The 15,976-nt window shown below is 38.8% G+C and overlaps 1 protein-coding gene across 1 annotated transcript in view; it reads left to right on the forward strand.

The window, feature by feature from the left end:
* Positions 1-15,976, forward strand: part of ipo11 (importin 11) — a 179,150-nt gene that overhangs the window by 103,487 nt on the left and 59,687 nt on the right. Inside the window, exons 25-27 of the mRNA XM_066711430.1 lie at positions 5,244-5,339; positions 5,542-5,655; positions 8,145-8,266. Coding sequence (XP_066567527.1) covers positions 5,244-5,339; positions 5,542-5,655; positions 8,145-8,266 — 332 coding nt within the window. The remainder of the gene's footprint in view (positions 1-5,243; positions 5,340-5,541; positions 5,656-8,144; positions 8,267-15,976) is intronic.

The raw sequence follows: 15,976 nt of genomic DNA on the forward strand, positions 1-15,976 counted from the left end.
TGTAAAGTGTCAATACCTTCAACAGGGGAGAGAGAATAGAGGCGGGGATGGATATGGTTTTACAGTTTCTGCATATGAAGATGTAAAATATACAGCAGTTCAAAATCCAAAAGAAGAAAAATTATCCATAACATGTTTTAGAGAGAGTTTAGTAGTATGTTTCTTTGATAAGTGGTCTAATTAAGTAACATTGCAGTGTAAATTATATTCCCGTTTTGTTGCAAAGTTCTTGAATTAAGAACTGAACTAGGCCTTTTTACCGTATGATTACTGTTAAACATAATTAAAGGAAGACGTTTGGTAATTGTTGGAACCTGATTGAATAATCGCCCAATCAGTCACAGAAAAGCAGTGATAAATATATATTTTTCCCTCCGGTGCATTTCCAGAATTTGTACCATCAGGCTGATTAGCAGGTCTTTAAATTCATTAATGCTTCTAGGTGACAGGATGTTTTTTCTTTTAACCTTTCAAAAAATAGGCCTACCTAATGACACTGGATAGATCTACATAAACCTTATAGAGAAGCCTTACTTTCTGCTAACAGTGTAAACGCATGTCATGCATGGAAAAAACAAACACACGCATGTAGACCTTGGCTTGCTTTTGTAAACAATCATAGTTTCGACTCAAATTAATTGAATCCTGTTGGTGAGGATGCTCAATTCCAAAGCTGGCTACAATAAATAGCATTATAGTCCTGTAATCCATCTGTGAACTGTTGCACAGGCCGATTTATATTGGCTTTAAAATAATTCCTGAAAGACCCAACAGGTGCTGGTATCATAGTCCCTCGAGCTCAGCCCAAAGTGAACACATGTAGGGTAATATTTCAAAGAAACGGCCTGCCTCACAACACGATCAAAATATAACCCCTGATAACATTTTCTTTTGTGAAAGTTCCCCCCCCACAGCCTACATCAATACTTTATTCAGATTCTTTGTTGAATTATATGCACTATGCACCATAATTGTGAGCCCTGGGATGCTAAAATGTAATGTTGATGATGATGAATGTTTCCTTTGCAATGAAAAACTCTCCATTATCAGCTCTGAGACCTCAAGGCTGGGGAAGATTTATTTTTTTTGTATGGCAATGTGGCACCGAACGACGAGTATTTCTGTGCAAGGTGAAACCGACTGAAAGTAATATTTAAACTGCAATAAAGAACCTGTTCGGACAATATTTTTTCTTGCAGATGGTTAGGTTGTTTTCCTGTGATTTATTTCTGTTGTCAGAGCTCCCTTTGTCTAACATGTAAAAAAAAGTGAAGGTTGATAAACATGGTTGCCCTCGTAGTTTTCCGCACAAGGCCTTTTCAACTCCCACATTTCATTATAAATAAGGTCTCCCTCAAACTCATAGATTTGCATGAAGATACTGAACTTCGGTAATTAAAATCTTAAACTGAACAGAAGTCCTGCGGCTCATTCATGAATCTTGTATTTTGATCTTTACTTTGATTCTACCAGCACTTACAAGTCATCAGACGCTGCTTAAATTATGTCTTTGGTATTTGATGGTGTATTTGATAGTTTTAACAAAAGTTATAAATGAAAGCAGGGCAATGGGTTCGTCTGGCCTGTGTGTTTGCTAGTATCCTCCATCACATATCCAAACTACAATCATTATTTGCTCATTACGTGCCACAAATGGTTCTGGGTAACAAAATATACAACTCTTTCTGCTTCTGGAGTTTTAGTGGTCAAATGAATGCAGTTATATCTTATACATGTTTCAAAGTTGTGTAGTTAACTTTACTGCTATGCAGCACGAAATTATAATAGAGAGAGAGAAATGTTCCCGTGTTGCTATGCAGTTCATGACGGGGGTATCGACAGCCCTTGACAATGCTGGTTGGTATTCTGCCATCGCTTTTATAGCAGTTCTTAAGTAGGCTTAGTTTTATAAAGCACAATCAACAAGAGCTTTATCCACATAATGTTAACAGTCACCTGTCATTTAATTTTCGATTAAAAGGTGCCCTGTCTTTTGGAATTCAATTAGCTGGAGGTTACAGTTAACAATAGCGGAACAATGAGTCTTCTAGGGATTATTTATTACCCTTATGCTAACTCAGTTTTTTATTTGACTAATTTAACACGTAGCTGTTTCCTAAGAGGGGTTTCACAGATTATTCTTTTAAAGCCGTACAACTTGAGTCCCTCATGTCCCAGTTGTGATAGATTGCTTAGACCATTCCCTACGGGACTCGAAAAGCACATACTGCCAGCTTTCGGCAGACATTTTTGAAATAGATTTGGACAGGATGTTTGTTTACCACATAAATTTACATTCAGGATAGTGCATGCTCTTATGGCGTTGGAAGTAATGGTAAATTCCCATGGGTATCTGTATGTCCTACAGACACACACACACACACACACTGTAAAAAGCATCCTATATGTGCCCCAGTTAAGCTGCAGATGGTTGAGAATTTGATATAAAACTATAATTAGGGAGTTTTCCTTGCTTCAGGCATCTGATGAAAGGACCATTTAAAATGCACAGATGGATAAACCACAATTCAACATGAAACAGTGGTCAGACTTAACAGGCAGACTTTATTTCTTTGTGCACAATAAAGTAAGTTGGATGTGATTTACAGACACTTAATGCAATTTACAACCTTCAAAGTTAAACATGCTTTTTGTGGCCTTTGATCCGAGTGTTTCGGCCCTTCTGTTTGTCAGGTGTAATTATTGCACAGAGATACAGCCCTGCCTGGAGCTTGCAGGATCGTTTTCCGAAGAGGGTCTGTTTCCTGTGATTTGTATCCCTTCAGTTTTAATGTAAGGTCAATATTAACAGCATAAATCAGATAGATAGTGATTCTGTATTTTGAAACCAGAAATTTATTTAGTTTTTAGGATTTATTTCTCTACACACATTACATTTACATGTACTAGTCCTTCATTTAAGTTTGGCATCAGACTTTGTTTTTTGTAAGAGGAGGAATTTACAAAATTCGACTGTGGGCCATGGTTCCTGTTCAACATCACTGTCGCTCTCAGGAGAGAGAGCGTGGCTCGCCGAGGGCCCTGCTTGAGTCCGGTGTATTAGTCACAGATACTTCTAGAAGATAGAATGGAGAAGTGTGACTACTGATATGGATTTTGAAAAAATCTTTTTGACAGTGTCCACATAGTGGCAGGGTGTTACTGCAAAGTACATTATTAAAACGGTACACAACCATTCATAGAAACTTACTGAAAGCAGATTTTGAGCTCAGTCTGTTTATATTTTTCTTTCCCCCCAAATCAAGATGTTAATACTTGGAGTAAGTGACACAAGCAAAAGCAAAATTGTTGAAACCAGTAGAGTAGTGGCTGGATGAAGTGTAGATGCCAGTCCAACTTTGATGGTACAATATGCATTTTCCTTTTCTCCTTTTCCTTTTCTTTCTGCCCATGTCTTAGTGTTTTGAGTACTTTGGAAGACAACTTTTCTCTAAAATGTACCAACTTTGCGCTGCCTTATTTTTACTGCAGTGGTTCAGCAATGTCCTGGTGAGACCTTTCTAAAGAGGAATGAGTAATACCTCCACATCTCTCTTATTTGCCAGTGCTTATGTTTGGCAGTAAACACACATGGTTTTTTCCCATCCAATCCTTCTAGTTCTCCAAGTGTTTTTCCATCAATGCCAAGTTGTTTTCCCCCAGTTAAGTAGCTCTTGTAAATAGAGCTTCAATCATTCAAATAGATCAGACACAAAGACAAATTCAAGAGATACTATAAAACAAAGGTACACTGACTATCTAAATTACTTAAAATAATAGGAAATGCTCACAATGCTGCCATAAGTTGCCAATAATGAACCATTCAATTTATGATCGGGCACAGCTGTGTTAAAATATGGACCAATATGGATCAATCCACTACATTCTTGTTAATGTTGAGTTTGGTCTCAAATAGCTAATGGCAGAATGGTGATACACACATGCTAGTCAGTCACTCATATTTGTATAACAAACATTAAAATGTTTAACAAATATTGAATGTTCAGGTACTTACATGGTTGGCCACCCTAGTCAGGAGCTGATAAGGGTGCAGGCAGGGACTCGAGGAGTGTTTCCGCACGCTGAGGAATGATGGTCCGGTGACTGCTTCCTGCGGTCTTTCGAATGTAAATCCGATAGATGATTGTTCAAATAAGGGGGTCCAGTCACTCAGATGTTCCACTGAAGAGAAGTTTTATTTAGTTTCTCTGCACATTTAGCCATTTTGACTTTAATTTGACCGCTATCCTTGAAATGCTTAAACTATTGTTGTAACTATCGCACCAATTAGAGAAATATATACTTCACCTGCCTCGACAGATGAGTTCCAGGGAGCCTAAAGCTATAAAAGGTTTTAATAATTGAAGGTTCTGCTCTTCTGGTCTAAATAACATCAAACAGCCCCGTTGTGTCTGTGGTAAATGATAATGTGTTTTGCCACCTGTTACAAAATGCACAGAAACTGCTAGCAGTGATGCCTTTGATACAGTGAAAATGGGATTTTGTATTTTCTTGGTGGATATTTAATTTGCATGAAGACCTTTTCTGTATATTTCTTATGATAGTGTTTGGTGAGTAAGGCTGTTCATTTTTTGTATGTGTCTGAAATGGAAATTCTGTTCATATATTGTAATATGTTAAAATGGATAAATCGTGCATGTGACCAGAGCTGCCGATGCACAGAGACAGCAGCTTATGTTGAGCATTAAAAAGGTGGTGAATGAGGGGAGGCTATTCAGTCCATCTTTCTCATTTGGTTGTTAGAAGCATAATGATCCAAGAACCCCATTAAATCTCAACCTCATCACCTCCAGCGACTGTGCTGCCACAACATTTCCTGGCAGTTTGTTTTATACTCCAATGGGCCAGCGTGTGAAGGTGCAAAACGCCAATACTAGTTGCACTGCCTGTATGAGCCCCTTTTAGCTTTTGACAAATATGATCAAACCTCCACAGGATCATCTTTGTTTCAGACTAGAAATGTTCTGTCCTTTGAATCTGTCCTCATGCAGGCCAACCGACAGACCTGGTATAATCCTCGCTGCCTTTCCCTGAACTTGCTACTGATTTGAACCTCACTTAAGCCCATGGTAGACAGATGTGTCAACGCCTAATGTGTTCCCCTTTTCCTTCAGCTGATTTCTTTCAATTAATATCTGCAGTTACCCAGTTCTCCCGTCAAGGCATACAGTAACTCTTCAAGTTGCACACAAACCAACATAGGTATTTTTTCCTCCCCCTAGGTCGTTGAAATTACAATAAAAGTGAGTCCTGTGTTGGGAGCCCACCTGTTCCAGCCCCTTCTGCCCTCGGTGTTTCGGGCCGTGATCGACGGAGAGGTGAGGTCAACTATAAAATGCCAATTGATTTTTATCCAGTCAGGTTATTGGACTTCCTTATGTATAGTCCCAAACTCGAGAAGCTGTTGTATACCATCTCTGCTAAGACTATTAAGTGATGCATCCCTTAATGCACCAAAACGGTTTGACCCATTTGTATTTGCTTGCTGTTTTATTGCTATATCATGCATGTCTTCCACAGAGGTATCCTGTTGTGATGTCTACCTACCTGGGTGTGTTGGGAAGAGTGCTTTTACAAAATTCAAGCTTCTTCTCTTCACTGCTCACACAAATGGCAATTGAGTTTAACCAAGAGGTGAGACCAGCTTCAAATTAACAACTTAACTGTCTCCCACTCTCCTGTAGAAATGTGCTGTGTATAGATTCATTTTCTTATAATACAATTTATTTTATTTTATCTATAAAACTCTTGAAGCAGGCAGAAGGTCATTAATAATAAATGTATATACACGCATACATTAATTCAAGTTTCTTCAGTCGTTGCGTAGTATGGCTACAGCTGCGTTATTTATAGTTATCTTATTGTTTTCTCTTTTTATGTTTGTCCCTTACGTGTATATTAGTGACCAGGTATTTATGTTTTTAATATAGGCTACTTTGTCTATGTGCCTGGTGTAAAATCCCAACATATATATATTTTTCTGTTTCCTCTTCTATCACTGATTATTTCATTTCAGCGCTGTATAGTGAAATCATTCAAATAAATACTGTGAGCTGTAAAAACATTATCACCAGCCGCTTTTATTACTAAGAGTTAAGTGCATGTAAAAGGAAATTCTCTTGTTCATTACTCCATTTGCAGCCACATTGCTGAGCATTATGCCCTAAAACACATTTTATGCACTTACTGTATCTCAGCACTGATCATAACTCTCCATCAAACGAGAAAAAAGACTGATAGTACTATAAAAATCTGTAAGATCTGAAACACATCTGCTGCTGAAACATTAATGGTATCTCGGTGCTATCTTATATATTGGATGTAGCCACACTTGCTAAAACAAATGACAGTGGAGTCAAAGGTCTCGTGTGAAATGAGTTGCAGCACTTAGTCCAATTTGTACAAACTGAAATAACATTTGAAAATGCATGTGCTATATTTAGGATCAGCTGAGCGTTGTAATACTGTAGTTAGTTGCAGGGAAATCCTGAAGCACTAGAACAGTAGAGAAATTATAGGCAGTGTCCCCTTCTTGTGTTAGCTTGTACATTAGGTAAACTAAGAAAATAAATATAAGAAAACGGAGCAATGACTTTTTTTTTTAATGAAGTGTATAAAATATATATAAAACCTCCTCAAATTAAATGTCAGGGCAGTGCATTAATCTCAGAGTGTGTGTACAATGTAACTCCATTGTGTAGGCGAAGGGAACCTGGGTTTGAAGAATTTGCAGGCGAATGTGCAACACCAAGCGGAGAGCGCGGACAATCCCTCGGACCTGAAATGCTTTCAAACCACGATGTGCGTCACAGGGATGAGATTTGTGGGTCAAGTCAATCTAAAAATAACTGAACTCCGAATGAAATATCTGATGGGATTTTGACGTATAATATACATCTCTGTAAGTCCAATATTCCTGCAGTCAGGCATGTTATCAATAAAATCAAGATTGGGGTGTTATGATCACGGGCAACTGTACATTACGGATGGAGATACCCGTATTGTCCTTCAGGGCTCTCTTGGATATTAAGTAAGCCTAGGTATTCTTGTGCCAGCCCTAGACACGGCGTTGCTAAAGTTCGTAATTTACATCAAATTCAGCTGAAATGTGTGTACTTGGATATAGATGTGCGTTTTTGTTTTCTCCTTCTTCCTGCCAAGGCACCTGTATTGCTGGGTGATGTTGCATTGCATTTCCCACAATGTTGTCTTTGGTAATATGCCAAAGTGTTTTTGACTGATGTTTCTTGTAATTCTCCTTGCAAGTCGAAGAAGTATAATTTGTTCCCAGCGGACAGGCAATATTATGCTTCATTTATGCCTGCATCGTGGTAGGCCTTGAAACGCGGTTCTGTATTTCAATGTGGATCTTCCCTGTTAAATATTTTAAACCATTGCTGCTTCTGCAAGTGCTCTGGCAGCAAACGGTTTCATGAAATGTCACCACATAGTTATCGAAAAGACCGGTTTCTGTGAAGATTTTCAAAAGCTCATTCGTGGAGGATTTATCAATACAGGGGTATGCATTTCAACCTGAACATTTCAAGGTTTTGGTTTCCATGGGTGTACACCTCCATGGATGAGGATGAGCCTTCGATAAATCACACGTGCTGTGTAATAAAATCACTGGCTAAAATGAAATGCTATGAATGATTTCCAACTGATATACTGTATGAAGAAAACTGTGACAGTTGATTTGTGTTCTCAATTATTATAATAAATAGAATAAAATACAAGTGATGGATAGTGTGGACATAAAACTATTTATTGAGGCTACACAATTCCCAGAACAGAATCATGTATTTTTTATTTTGTTATATGTCATAAATGTGAATGTATGTGTTTTAATTTTATCTTTGTTTAGCTCCTAGTGTGGCCGTCAGATTTTGTTAGCGGTGAAAAAATCATAGGGTGTAAATACAAAGTAACCTTTGACCATGAGAACAAGTAAAACGCATGGAAGCCGTTTAAAAATAAAGAGTGGGGATTAAATGTATTTTTTCATCAGTTCATGAGACATTTCTTATTGCATATCAGGTCCTTTGCTTGATATTTTGTCATGGAGAAGAAAGGAGTTTGACAGTGATGGCTTTTCTTTTTCTTCTTAATATCCCCATCTACAGATGGACCAGCTCCTGGGCAGTTTGATTGAGATGTGGGTGGACCGCATGGACAACATCACCCAGCCAGAGAGACGCAAACTGTCATCCTTGGCCCTGCTCTCGCTGCTCCCATCTGACAACAGGTAGGCTTCTGTCTACACACAATAGCAGCCGGGACGGGGTATTAACTGATAAAAATAACTGTTAATTCAGTCCGAGAGAGGGATAGGAGCTTCATGGATTGGAAAAGATATTGCAGTTTGAGCTTGCTTAGTGTCCAGATGTCACTCACAATTCTCAACAAAACATTTTTTAATTCAGTCATCCGATTCATTATTCTTCTTCTGCTGCTGCTGCTGCTTAGTGTGTTTTGGATAGACTAATGATGATGATGATGATGATAAACAGTACAGCACAGTGAAAATAAATGGTAAGATTATCATCAAAATACTATTTTCACATTTGACTTTTTTAGTAATTGAGATATATTGCAGTCTGTAACCTGTAAAAGGAAAATACGCTGGAGAATAGGTTTTGCTGGTACTATAATGTACATTTTTCCCTTTACATTAAATCGTTAAATCATGAAACATCGCCAGAAGCTCTGTACTTTTGTGTTCTATGCCATTTCTTTCTTCTTTGAGGCAGAAAGTGCGTGGCTTGTGATCCCTCCGTTTTGCTCTGTCAATATGTGCTAAGTTTGAGAATCTGATTAATTTTTTTTTGCGGCGATTGTTTATATTTGTTTTATGTTTCAGCTGTGGTTTCTGTTTTATTTTTCATATGAAAAGCTCCCCCCCACACACATCTGTGAAAGAACGTTCAATTCATGCTGAACCGTAAACAAACACGAGTCCGCAGAGCAGCGCTGTGTTGTAAGAGCACCGCGGTCTGATTGTCAGGCAGGCGGCTCAACAAGAACTGGGTTAATCTTTGGCACCACGTTTCCACAGGAGCACAACAGGATACAAATGACTTGCGATGGTAACAATCTGTTGCCCTGGTAATCCATCACGGAGAGGATTGCTCTGGGTGAACTCTGCAAATTGAGGAATTTAGAAAGAAGTCCATGTGACGACGGCACGGGGATACAGAGCAGCGGATAGCCTGTGTGACGCTGACGTAACCTCATTACGGCACAGTTAGGAGGAGAGATCCCAGTAGTCAGCATGATCTGGACTCTCAAACTGAAGCCACGCTGAGGCATGTTGTCTGTGCAGGAGAGAGGTCTCAATCTCCTCCACTTACACAAAACAGCCACATTCCTCTGTTTCTGTTTCTGATAACGAGATCCTTGCCTTAAAAAAAAAACAGTGCTGTTTTTCTCAATACTGGAGATTTGAATTAAATTAACAGCTTTGGTTAGCTTTCAAATCAGTCCAATGCAGTGCGTGAGCACTACGGTGAAGTATCGTTCTTATTACATCCCGAGGACTACATACACGGACGGGAAAGATTGACACGGAACACAGAGCGCATGCTGTTCCAGAACGTTCTAAGATCCTGACAATGATTCTATTCCCTGCCTGACAGAGAGTAGAGAAGATGCACCTTCTGCAGAAAAATAATTAATGTGTATGACATTTGGGGAAGTATGCTTCAAACTGCAACCTACTATCACAGTGTTGAAATTAAGAGACACCTAAAAATCTTAATTTCCTTGCTTTGTATGCCTTGTTAAAGTAGGACAGTTCACATGGTATGTCAGGACGGCAGAGCGGCACAGACAATACCTCAGTGGGGCATTTCTTATAGTTGTAGCCTGCTGGTCCTATCGGGTTTTCTAAACCAGCTTGCGCACACAAACTACTTATGACTACAAAGAAATTGCCATGCACATGAGCCTGATGTGAGCGGACTACCTTCAAATGTATGCAGCGCTTCTGTGATGACTAACACTAAACCAGCATTACATTTCACAATAATCCTGTTTGTCCATGCGCCACGGAACAGGAATGTTTCCTATTCGCCTCATCTCTTCTGAGCTAAATATACATCCTTAGTGGGCCTCTCTCTGCAGGGGGACGCTCAAACGTAGACATTAAATCCGGATTGTCTCCAGCATTTAGTGTTTCCAAATTTGGCGGTAGTGTGTATATGTAAATGTCTTCACTGTATTAACCTTTAAAAAGAAATCACATAAATATGTGATGGGAATTAAAATCATTTCTCACCTAATTCAGCATGAAGGTTGGAATAAATTATAATTATTTTTAGAAGAGACCTACGTCCGTTTGTCGCTGAAAAATAAAGTATTCTAGCAACACAGTTTGAAATCTCTCCCTTCGAAACAGCTTGTGACCCATTTCTAAAGCTTAATTACCACTGTAGAACAGGTGGACTGATGGCAGTTTCACCATTTTACATCCTGAAAGTGTTTTTTTTTTTTTTTGTCTTGACATGCTTTGAAGAAGTACTGTTTCATAAATAGTGTTTGTAATTGATACGTCGAATCCTCTTTGAAAAGGGCAATCGAGAATAATTGGGAATGGAAGACACTGGATAATTGAGATATAAATACTCCAAATCTAAAACTATGATTACGTTCTGCAGTTTTCTCAATCAATGACATCATGACATCTCATTCTACTCCATCAGCGGCCTGGTCATGTTTTGTCTTCTAGGGGGAAAATAATAAAGTGCATATTGGGTCAATCCATCTCCATTCATGGGTCGCGGGGGCTGGTATGCAATTGATCTTATAGAAATATGAACCGTTTAATTTCCACTGTACATGTGACCTGCTTGACTGCCTCCTGGGATCTTGGCAATCTGAGACCGAGAAGCTCCTACAGGGTTTTGCGAACTGAAGCGTGCCGTAGGTGTTCTTCACCACTGGAAATGTCTTTTGTCTTTTGACGAGGGGACGGGAAGCACAAGTCTACAAGTGTCTCTTCCGATAGCTCCGATTCCTCGTGCTCATGCATCAAAGTGAACGCAGGCCCCCGAGTGTCATGCATTACTTAGTTATGTATCTAATCAAGAGCTCATTTTTTATCAGATTATTCAAGCCACGCAGAGGCTTTTTCTAAATTGCATCATTTTGTGTTTGGGGGGGAATTGTAATTTGTATTTATTTATTCCTCTGAAGCTTTAATGTGTGGCATTGTGGGAAACTATTCTCCTGCTATTTATTTAGCTGCAAACTTGATAGTGGAAAGTATACTTGACATTAACTTCACGCTTACCCTAGATGAGTAGTTTAGCCTATAGCACAATCACGGATATAAACATGTCAGTTCACCTTGATATTAACTACATTAAGCAGGTACCTTTCATCAAAAAGGTTATAATTGAGGTTTTTGCACATGCTTTTGGGTTTAACGATATTTCTTTATGTATGTATATAAAAGAGAATGCATATTTCAGCAGATTTGCATTAACATTAAACGGTTACACCATCACTGTGAACCCAATTAAAATTATCTTAATTGAGATGCACATGAAGTCTAGCAAAGCCCTTTTTGAATTCCAATTTTATTCTTCTGACACAACTGGAACACGGGATTGCGGCTGCAGAAATGGGCTTCCAGTCATATCTTACTACAAAGCATTAACTTCTGTTTTATTAATTCAACTCGTGCGCTTTGTGTTTTCATCTTCCATTTTTATCATGGTAATATACGATGTGACCCTTAGGGTTTGGAGCAGTGCTAAGGGGTGTATTGTTAGGCTTCAATTCTCAAAATGGGTCAGCTATGGCATGATTCAAATGTCTGGTAAGTGTGCTGTGTTTGCTACAAATAATAAACCGAGAGCAATTTTACATCCCTCCCCTCCCTTTGGTTATCCTGCCGCGCGGGGGTATAATAAGCGCACTCTGAAATGACAGAATGAAGCAACAGGTTGGGATTGTAAAGTCACTCTGCAGGAAGTGTTGATGGTGTAACTCGACGGGGCGTCCTCCGCTGCATCGTCTAAAACTTAGCCAAATCCGCAGCATGGTATGAAAGAGGGCAGTGCAATGAAAGTGAATTATTTCTGCACGACATGTCACTTAATGTGGAGGTCCTGTTTCATTAGGCCAGGCCCAAATTCCTTTTTCGGAGTTTAAGCAGCGTGTCTTGACTGTCGGTAAAAATCTGGTTGCCTTAAATTGTCTCTGAGTGATCGGTTTTGAAAACACATCTTTCTCTTTCTACGTGGCACTCAGTCTTTCATAAAATCTTCATTTGCGTTCTGTGGGTTGATGCCAGGGATGTTTTACTGCCCCTGAAGTTTAGACACTGAACATCTCGATGCAATCAGAGGTACTCCACATAAAAGGCCAGGCATCCTTGTCAGTATTCCTGCCACTTGTGATTTAACGTGCCCGGTATCAGAGAGGAATCTCTTGCAGCCGGACAGCAGTTCAATATGTAAATCATCCTTTAAGGGAAGAGAGGTCAGACTCATTATGCAGATTCACAACGAGCATGTAGAATTTTTGAATAGAAAGCAAGCGGCATACATATTCATCCAGGGTATTCAGATTTGATCATTAGGAAACAAAATGACAAAAACTGCGTTGCTGGAAAGTGATACGCAAGCAGGGGTGGCTTGTTCACCAGGGCTAGCGCCGGTTGCAATCAGTAATCCTATTGACATGCCTTCTGATTGTGCCTCTTTGAAATGACCGCCTGCATCTGTTTAGCTGTTTGACCCGGCTCCAAAAGAAAGCACTTCACCTTTATATCAGGAGATAATGTAAGCAGTCTTCAAAATATACATGTATTTTTCTAATTGTATAAATAAATATTAATTAACATCATAAGCCTTTCTGATGATCTTTACAAGGCGTTTAAAAGTATCATTGAGGCACTCGTGTCCGCTTATTTTTAGAACCTCTCTTCTCGTCTGATTCTATAACAGAAATACACCGAACCTGGAAGTATGGCTTGCCTCGCCAGTCTCTGACCTTCAGCGTGCCATCCCAATTTATAAATAAATAACTTCGTCAACCTGACAGAATTTATCTTCACCTCCGTCTTCACAAATGAAAGACATTTCCCCCAGCTAACACGTACAAATTATTCAAGATGTGAAATAGCTTGACTCCCGATGAGCTGCTGATCTTATGGATGTTGATGTCCCTTTAGTTGACACTAATGATTATTTCACTCTTCTCTAAGGAGGAAATTGTGCATTTTGGGCTCACAGGCTTGCATTCTTGTCAGGGTATCTTGCCTCTGTGTTTATAGGTTGAGTTGAATCTCGATTATAACCGCATATAACTCATACTTAGAGTAAACTGAAGCTGGATAAATCTAGATCTAATAATAACAGTGTTAACAGAAAGAGGGAAATAATGAATCGACACCCAAAACTGTTTTGCTCCTGTAGTCCAATCTTTCTGAAAACTAAACTGTATTCTAGTGGCTTGTTTTCAAATGCCACCCTATGGTCAGGGCAAACAAAGGCCCCTATGGTGCTGGATGTGTATTTGTTTTGTAATGCTACTTTTCTGATTGACCATTATCAGTGAGTGACCATGCCATGTCAAAGTTGTGAAAGTCTTGCCATGTTTGTTTGACATAGGGCACCATTTGAGTAGAGAGGAAGATGTTATTCTAAAACTTGTTTTCCTTGGGAGCAGATTCACCTTTTCTTAAAGGTGCTTTATAAAAGGGTAATAAAAAAACCCTACCATCTGATTGTAATGAAGTGCAGTGAGAATGTGTCCTAATAAATTCTGCATAGAAAGAGAACAAAAAGGCCTGTCGTCTTTGAATCTCTGAATGAAGTGAGACCCATCCTAATTTCTCACTGCATTTTCTTTTCTTTATGAAGTTATGAAGCAGATTTTTCATCTGTCACGTCTCGCCACCTGTTTTGTTTCCCTTCAAATTGTTTCTTCAAGCGTGCCCTGATTTGCATACAACCAGGAGTTGTAAGTGTCTGTGCGAAGATTGGATAGCTTGATAACTCCAGTGGCATGTTTGAGATTCTCTGGGACTTGCGGTGATTAAATAAGTATTTTATTTATGTGCAGTTCAGTTATTATAAATAAACAGAACATTAGTTTTCTTGTTTTTGGTGAATCTTGTATACAGTATATACTTTATATTTGAGAGGGAACTTATGTGCCTTTAGCACATATAACACACATTCAACGATTTCCATAGATAATCATGTGAAACATCTTACTATTATAACTAAAAAAAAAAAAAAAAAAATGTAGTGTAATATATATTGAAACTAACAACAGGGGTGGACAAATCACTTCTATGTGTGGTAGTCCAGTGGGCTACCAAAAGGTAAACTATGGTAGCCTGTCACAGATTGTCGTAGCCCACATTTTTAATTTCCATTTAATGCTCCAATAAATACGTTGTACACAGATCTTATTTCAAACACTCCCAAGTACATAAACTATAAATGTTTTTTGTTTTGTTGAAATATTCCACATTTAAATTGCCATTGTACAGCAGGTAAGGTTGATAACTTGGTTATGTCATTAACCCTAAACTGTGATGAGTCTCCAGTAACGTAACATGTACACAACATAGTAGAGCGATAGGTGATTCAACATTCAGTATGATCAACAACATTCCATGAGGTTCTCATTTGACCTACAAATGGAGGTAATTGTCGTAGAGTTAATACTTTTCCATGTGCAATAATACCTAAATCATACATATTATGCAGGAACTTCATCACATTTTCAGCTGTATACAAAATAAAAACAAAACCTATAGTCTTAGTGTCTATATGTGGTTTCAATTTGTAACACTAACAGTTTTCATCAGTTATGGAAATTCAAGTGGCAGGGATTGACAAGTTTGTGCATCATATACATCACAAACCAAGTGTCTACTAACTACAGATCCAGTAACACATATTATAGAGTTTAAATGAGGATAACACACATGGATACTATTACAGCAGTTTCTACATCTAAGTCAGATTATCAATATTCAGAACAAATTTTAGGCTTGCAATTCCCATAATGGTTATGGAGTCTCATGGTTGTTTGTAAACTATTGCAGCATCAGTGACAACCCCCAGGAAAGCAACGAGGAATAGCATCATGGTCTCCATTTTCTCTCAGGAACACCTGAAAGATCAAGGGTAGCAGTGATGACTTAACAGTTTTTATCTGATTGATGTGAAACCATTTAAGAGTATCTTTACCTTTTTCCTGAATTTTGACTTTGTACACTGCTGGACTTAATTTGTCCACAATGAGAAATGGTCCATACCAATCGGCTTCTAAGGTATGGCGTTTGTGTTTGTAATTTCGAACCATCTGTCACCAATCTGTAGTTCTTCTTCATGAACTTTGGTGTCAAAATATTTCTTAATTTGTCTCTGTTTGTGGCCTAATTGTTTAGCTACAAAGCGTTGCATTTGATCTACAGACGCTAGGCAATTTCGTAACCAAGTCACATTAGCAGCTTGCAAAAGAACAGGTTGTTCTTCTAAAGGAAGCAAACAATGTCCTGGGACATGCATAAGATGTCCAGTCATTGCTTGATGTGGTGTAATTCTGGTAGTGGAGTGTGGTGTTGACCGCATTGCCATTAGGCACAGAGGTAAAGCCTCAGCCCACCTTTTTGGATTGTCTTGACACATTTTTTTCAAAAGTGTTTTTAGAGTGCGGTTTCCACGCTCGACTGCTCCTGACGATTGAGGGTGGAATGGAATATGTAATTTCTGGGTGATGCCTAATGCTTGACACATAACTTTCACTACACTGCTTGTGAAATGTGTTCTTCGATCACTATCAATCACCTTCGGTAGTCCCCACCTAGTGAACACATTTTGTATGAGAGTTTTCGCTACAGTGGCAGCTGTGGCACGTCTGCAAGGAAAAGCTTCAATCCACTTTGTGAATTTGTCAAGGATAACCAAAATATACTGGTTTCCCTGTG

Source organism: Amia ocellicauda, chromosome 8 (genome assembly GCF_036373705.1).
Source record: "Amia ocellicauda isolate fAmiCal2 chromosome 8, fAmiCal2.hap1, whole genome shotgun sequence".
Taxonomy (NCBI): domain Eukaryota; kingdom Metazoa; phylum Chordata; class Actinopteri; order Amiiformes; family Amiidae; genus Amia; species Amia ocellicauda.